The sequence below is a fragment of the Colletotrichum truncatum genome (genome assembly GCF_014235925.2).
Source record: "Colletotrichum truncatum strain CMES1059 chromosome Unknown Contig_0005, whole genome shotgun sequence".
NCBI lineage: Eukaryota > Fungi > Ascomycota > Sordariomycetes > Glomerellales > Glomerellaceae > Colletotrichum > Colletotrichum truncatum.
In genome coordinates this window covers 1014601-1021696 of record NW_027222402.1, presented here as the reverse complement: position 1 = coordinate 1021696, position 7096 = coordinate 1014601, and the positions used below count along the sequence as shown (strand labels likewise).

At 47.3% G+C, this 7096-nt stretch overlaps 1 protein-coding gene across 1 annotated transcript; it reads right to left on the bottom strand.

The window, feature by feature from the left end:
• Positions 1-352: 352 nt before the first annotated feature.
• CTRU02_208306 (uncharacterized protein) lies at positions 353-2578 on the bottom strand (the record flags this gene model as incomplete). Its single annotated transcript, XM_036725755.1, has 3 exons — positions 353-1433; positions 1503-2155; positions 2213-2578. 3 exons carry the CDS (start codon positions 2576-2578, stop codon positions 353-355), a joined length of 2100 nt encoding a protein of 699 aa, XP_036582469.1.
• Between the last annotated feature and the right edge of the window lie 4518 nt (positions 2579-7096).

Here is a 7096-nt window from a genome sequence, read left to right as displayed (position 1 = left end):
GTTTGTGTCCGATTAGCTATGTCGTTGACGACTATCACGGCATTGGCAGGCCTCATTGTTCGCCGCTGTGGTGGCGAGTGAGATTTGAACGATCTCTTCTTCATAACCATTTCTTCTCCAAACATTATTTATACGAATAGAACTAATTTAATGAAGCCTAGTCAACCGAACCCCATCTAGACAGGCTTGAATTTCAGATCTGAGCTAGGAGACGTCGGGCGCAGATGCAATTGCTGTTCAGAGCGGCGGAGGTCGCAGAGGTGCTGCATCGCTGTGGCCCTGTAAGTATGCCTTGTTGTAACTCAAAACTCAAGTATGAGTTGAATCTATCCAGTTCCTCGAGACTGCCCTCTTAGTGCTCGCAAAAGTTGTAGTCAACACTAAACCAACCATCTAGCGCCGTAGCCTCCGAATTACTCCTCTCTTCCATCAACTTCAGCCTATGCTCAAGAGCTTCCTTCCGGCCCATTGGTGTTGACCAGTCGCCAAAATGCTTCCGGATCATGTCGAAAAGCTCTGGGGGGACATCATCCTTTCCCTCTGCCAATGCCTTGAGAACGGCGGTATCGTCATCAGCGTCAGAATTCTCAGCAATCAGACGTGCAACGGACTGTGGCACGCTCACTCCCTGAGATTGGCGCAACCCCGAAAAGGCTCGGTCCATCCACCAGTCTCGTTGCTGGGGTGGGACGTTAGCGGTGCTGATGACCCTGTTGACAGGGTCGACAAGCCATATCGCTATGAAGCGGCGGTGGCCCGGCTTAGTCTTATCTTTGAGCTCGAAAGGCGAAACCCGATGCTGGAAAGTGTTTGGGAACGCGAGGAGCCTTCCCTCCTTGGTCTCCACGCTGCCGTAGTTCTGGATGCACGGAGAGCCAGAAAGGCTGGTACCGTAAACCATCTCAAGCCAACCATATGCATCTTGGCCAACCTTATCCTGTAGATCATCTTGATAGCTGCTCGTCTGCATCCGGAAATCAAGGTGGCTGGTCGTAATGTTCTCCGAGTCAAGGTAATACAACGCTGTGGCAATGATGCGTTCGTTGATCTGTCCCTCCACGTGCCACGATCCGGCTGGGAAGCTCGGCTTTTCAGGCGTCAATTCAATGGATGCCATCTTGACGATAACTTGCAAGTCTTTGTATCGTTCTCTGAGAGAATACTTGGGTTGTGCCCCGTAATTCCATGCTTTGAAAGGCGGCACTTCTGGCTGCACCGGCTGTCGCGTCTTTTTCCAGAGGATTTCCCTCCTGGTTCCCCCGTATCTGATACCCTGCTCATCTTCCTCTTCATGGTAGTCGCTTTCTTCATCGCTTTCGTCGTCATCGTCATCGTCATCTCCCTCAACTTCTGCTTCGTCATCTTGCTTTGAAGGGGCATCAGGTAGCTGAATATCACTCAGAGATACATCCCAGTTATCTTCATTCTCGTCGCTTTATATCAGACACATGTCAGCCATCATATTAATAACAGCAGTACAACAGCGTCGGGCGTTCACTTACTCGGGACTGTCTGGTAGTGGGAATCTCGGCTCTGTTCTGCCGGCAGTGGTGTCTGGCATGTCGATCATTCGTGACTGTGCCTGCGATATGATGCATAGGTCCCACGCTGGCAAAGCTTTTTCGATGAGCCTCTCAATCGACTGGTAGACTGCGCGATGCTTTATGGGATGCAGGTTGTTAATGTAGCTGGTGAATTTCACACTGCCATCATCCTGGATTTTGACAACGGAGGGGAGCCACTGATAGTTTTCTGACCAAAGATTCGCAGGAGGCATCGAGCCACCGATCGTACGGTGCATCCCGGCGCGAGCATCCACCTTTTCTGGCTCGGGAATGGGTTCGCCTTTGCCCGCCCAAGTGTCTATAGCGTCTTCCACGCCGACGACCTCTTCTTGGAACACGCGGGTCTTCCCATACACCAGCGGATATAGAGATGGGTGTACGAGATTCCGAACCTTGCCATCCGTGCCAGGATGGAAGTCTGGGCAATCTTTTTGCGCATCCAGAAGCTTGGTAAATGCCGCTCGCAGCTCTTGCTGCAGGGACTCGTCTACCACGGAGTCAGACTTTACCACGGTCGCGGAAGCGTCCAATGTCGGGACTAATCCAGACTTTTTGAAGAACTCGGCCTTGGCGCGTAGCTCTTTGATGCACTGTAGTCCACACCTGTAAGCGATACGCCATTGCGGCTCTCAATTGGGGGCTCTCACATATTCCAGACATGGCCGGTTGAGTATTTGTTTCAGTCTCTTTGGGTGGGAATGCTCAAAGCCGTAGCCGGAGAACTTTCCCTTGACAATAGTGTCGTAAAGCTGGTCCGAAGGCATTGCCAGGCCTTCTTCGATCCATTTGCTAGCGATTGCATCGTCAAAGACCTTGGTGTGCCAATCGGCCTTTTCCGTGAGTTTATCCATGACTATCATCATAGCGACTTCTCGGACCAACAGCATTGCCGAATCCGAGTACCAGCAGTTCGTGTCTATTCCCATGGGATAGATGATGCCTACATCATCCAGCTGCTCGTTTTGCGGAAAGTGGCGCAGGGGCAAGCCTAGCCCAGGATACTGGTGAGGCATTTTGGCAGGGACAGCTTCAGGAGAAAAGGGTTTGTTGCTTAGGAAACGTGCAATGTTTGGCAATTATGGCTTCAGATATTGCTCCTGATGCTCATGCTCTTATACTTCGACGAGCGTGAATATCGGTGTGCATGTGGCCGGAGTATGGTGAGCTGCCTGGAACTCGATTGGGGCGTCGACCCGCTTTCTCCACTTAGGGGCCTAGCCTGCCTGTTCACGATATGGAAGAGGTTGGTTTTAATCAGACTGCTGCCTAAGTCTGCTCAATTTCGCACAGAGAGGCAGCGTCAACAATTAACTTCAGTGTTTTTTGACAATGAAGTCGAATGAAACACAAGAAACCAGGACCTTGGTACTATAGTATTTTAATAAGAATGAATGCCCACATATAAGAAGTATATTCGGCAATCCTAATCTGTAGAAACATTAAAACAACATCGTATGAACAATTTTTGATCCAATTCAGTAATTCACATACCGGGATAATCTTTAATTTTTTGCGCAATGCTTCAGGACTCGTGATCTTGCGTCTTGAGAAGTGATTTTATGCTGGTATTTCTAGAAGGGTAGGCTTTGGCCAGTTAATTCTGTCTCTCATGCACTTTGAGCGAGCGTATTTAAGGTGAACTGCTCTTGGCTTCAAGTCACCCAAGAAGCAGATGCTTAGGTTGTAGCCGTCCTGCAACTTATCTCTGAAACGCGTGAGAATCCCGTCATAACTGTAAAAGTTGACACAAATGAGACTAGCCACATGTTAAAAACCCATACATTATAGTTGAGAATCTTGCCGTCTGTTCACATCGGCGACTCTGACTCCTACGGTATGCAACGTGAGCGCGTCAGTGCTCCAATCTCAATACCATTGTACAGAACGGTGTTGTTTTTTTTTTTCTCGAACTTCCTGGATGTCGCGGTAGATTCCGTAAAGAATGTTGGAGGACACAGAGAATGTCCTCGAGGTGTCGGCAGCCGTGGTTAGACATCTTGATACCATAAGCACCGCCCTTGATGGCCTCGAACGCGTCCTTAACGGTAATCATCCCCTTGGAAATGACTTACAATTTGGCCTGGTAGCGGAGTGGCTCAAAGATGCCTCACTACAAAGCAGTATTGAAACTATTTGGAAGCGAGATTAATGGTCTCATCTGCGTTGGGTCAGTGCCGACAAGTTCACTAGAATGAACGGTAGGTCCTATCCGCCTTTACTTGGCACGCTCGAAATCGCGCCAAGTATTGGTAAGATTCATAATGGTGTGAATCTGCGTACCTACTCTCCAGGGGCGGCAGGGGGTTCGAATCGATTTAAAAGTTGTCGAAAAATTACTTATTTTCTATTCAGAGGACCATTGATAATATGGCAAGCATAACAAACTAGGACTAGCAATAGTGGGATTTGAACTCGGCTCGAGTCCTCTGGATAGCCTTTCAGCAAACAACTTTTCTTTTATTCCTGAATTGCTTCCAACTTATTTCACAGTCTGTTAATTAAGCTGAATGTTATTTGAAATAGATTATAAGCTTATTGCCAAAGAACCATGGGAATCTTCGAGTCCCTGGCTCAAGGATTGGGGCAGTAAACTAATACCTGTTTCTAAGGACTGACACCCTAAAGTCGGTCCTTGGTGCTGGGTGCGCCTAGCCTTTTTCAATCCTGTTTTTGGGATCGCTCGTAACTAATCGATCCTATGCCTAGTCCTGAGATGAAGTGTCCGGGATATGGCTTTCCCGCTCCGACTTTTGATCTGTTGGTCCTTTCTTTTCCCCGAGCGGTTACCCTGCTGCGTCGAATGGGGCGGCTTCAGGCTGCAGTTTTTTGACCAACAGCTTTCGGATCAGAACATCCTCCAATTCTGATTCGATAACTAACACTGCGTTTGTGCCCAATTTATGCCTAAAGAAAATCAAGTAAACCAACGGAATATTCACTATACGGCAATAATATTGAACTTGAAACTGACATTTTTTCAATTTTGGGAATGTTGCACTGTTGAGAATTTATTGATCTAAACCACCTAGAGAAGAGCTTTTTTCTTAACATGAGTTGGCTGGATCAGACTCTTAAAGGACCTCTCTTTGGCACTTTATGTAGTCTATTCGTTGTCATCTATATTTCGATATGGCTTTACAAATATTATGTAGTCCGACAATCCGTGGCCGATTTGCCCCACATACACAGCGCAGTAGAGTTCTTTGAATCGGGGATAAGGACTATGCTGCCGCACATTCCATTCCTCTGGCCAGCTCGAGCATACACTATCCATGATCCCTGGAAAAGTAAGTTGGGAACCGCTTATACTGAATGCATGCTTACATGTCCTAGAGTATGGCGAAGCGCATTCTGATCTTATAGCCTTGACACAATTGTCAACACCAGGTTATGCTGTATATATAACCTCCTCCCCAGAGGCGTCTCGCATTATCCTGTCAAAAAGCAATGTTTTCCTAAAGCCGCTTGGCATGTTTCGCTACCGCGCTATCAATATATTCGGTAATCAGATAGTGTCCACACAGAATGGCCTTGAACACAAACGTCACCGGACTGCTGTCCAAAGCTGCTTTGGAGAATCTACCATGCAAAACGGTTGGATTTCAATGGCTGGCGCATTTCAGGAGATGATCCAGCAGGAGGACCTTGCATCCAACGGGCTTCTTGTCGATACAAGAGAAGTTATGATTAAGGTAAGTTAATCCAGCAGTGATACATGCTCTAACAATATCAGGTTACCATGCGAGTCATTTGCCAGTCTTGGTTTGGTATTGACTCACCTTGGGTTATTTCGGATAATGAAGATGCTATAAGTAACACCTACCGAACTCGAGCCTCAGACACAATTCGCTTACTGATTTGCGCAAGTGCCTTTTTACGAAGCCCTCCACATTGTTGAACGCTCAATGCTTCCTCAACTGCTGTTACCACTCGTTAGTACTATAGACAACGGACAACCGCATTCATAACGCTTTCTAATCTTCAACTTAGTGGTTCATGGAATATAACCCCTTACCAAGCCTACGTCGCCTAGGGAAGGCTCAAAGGTGCATGTTACACCACCTGAGAGCGATGATGAGGAGAAGACGAAGCGAGTTGGCTACAGATGCTAACGGAAAGCAACCCATTCCAAGAGACGTCCTTGGCGCTTTAGTTGCGGCTCAAGTACATGAGGATATTACCGACCCAACTTTCTCGAATGCTGGGCTAACTGAAGAGGAAATCATTGGTAACATTTTTATATTTGTGGTGTAAGAAGTCCGCACAAAAAGAAGTTCGGCAGAGCAAGTGGTCTGAGCTAACATTCCTTTAGAGCTGGGCACGAAACAACATCGAACGCACTCGCGTTCACCTTGGCTTTTCTTGCGATCTACCCAGAATGGCAGGAGGAAATTTACCAAGAAATCATTCGTGCCGCTAATGAAGGTTTGCCTTCCTACCAGGACATGAACAAACTACCGTTAGTGCTGGCAACGTGTTATGAGGCTATACGTTTGAGAGATATCGTGATGAGTCTGCCTAAAGTGGCTGGCGAGGATGTAGCAATACCGTATAAAACATGGACCTCGGGAGGCGAACCAACTGAAAAGGTCCGCGTTATCCCGAAAGGCTCCCATGTGGTTATCGATTCTCCAGCATCCCAAAGAAATCCATATTACTGGAAAGATGCCATGGAGTTCAGACCTACTCGCCACATGACCGGACAAACAATCAAATCTGAGAACTTCACAGGCTTTTCTAGAGGGGAGAGAAAGTGTATCGGGAAGAGATTTGCCGAAGTTGAAATGGTCTGTTTTCTGTCCCACTTAGTCAAAACATTTACATGGACTGCAGTCCCTTTAAATGGAGAGACTGAGGAACAGTTAAAGGAGAGGATATTAGATGGCACAGAAGCGCTGAGTTTGAGACCAGGGTCCTTTAGTTTAAGACTTGAGAAGCGGCTCTAGCCTCGGAATTTTAGCGCCTTAGTATTGGAAGAAACGAAAGAAAACACGTGAGAAATAACGGGCGTGGGAAGTGACTCCAGTTCAAAACGCAACCTGGAACTACTCCTCGTTTGGTTTAAAGTTCTAGTTGGATTATAGATCCTTGGAAGTATTTTCAGGCTATGAGCTGCAAGCAACATACACTTACGTGAATAGCCCAGCAGGGATAGTCAAGTTGGTGGTAAGGAAGAGCTCGATGAAGGAGACCACCGGAGCCATAATAGGAATAGGAACGAGGTTGCTGATTTTCATCCGACACTCCCAGCACCGCGCTGAGTTTGCGCTCAGAAGACTAGTCGGCTTAGTAAGAAAGATCCAACGTCCGCCAGGTTGGGAGTCAACAAGTATCCTAGAGACTGACAATACAGCTTGTGGCATAATTTTGCCCATACACAGTTTTCAGAGAAAGCGAGTCACACAGAAGCGACTCTTCGCGATTGGTGGCAGAAGCGGGAGCAGTACCGCTTTCGGTGAGCTTTCTTATTGATTGAGCTTTCATGCGTTGGTAGCGTTGCTATTAGCCTGTCCGTAGAGTCAAAATAGTGA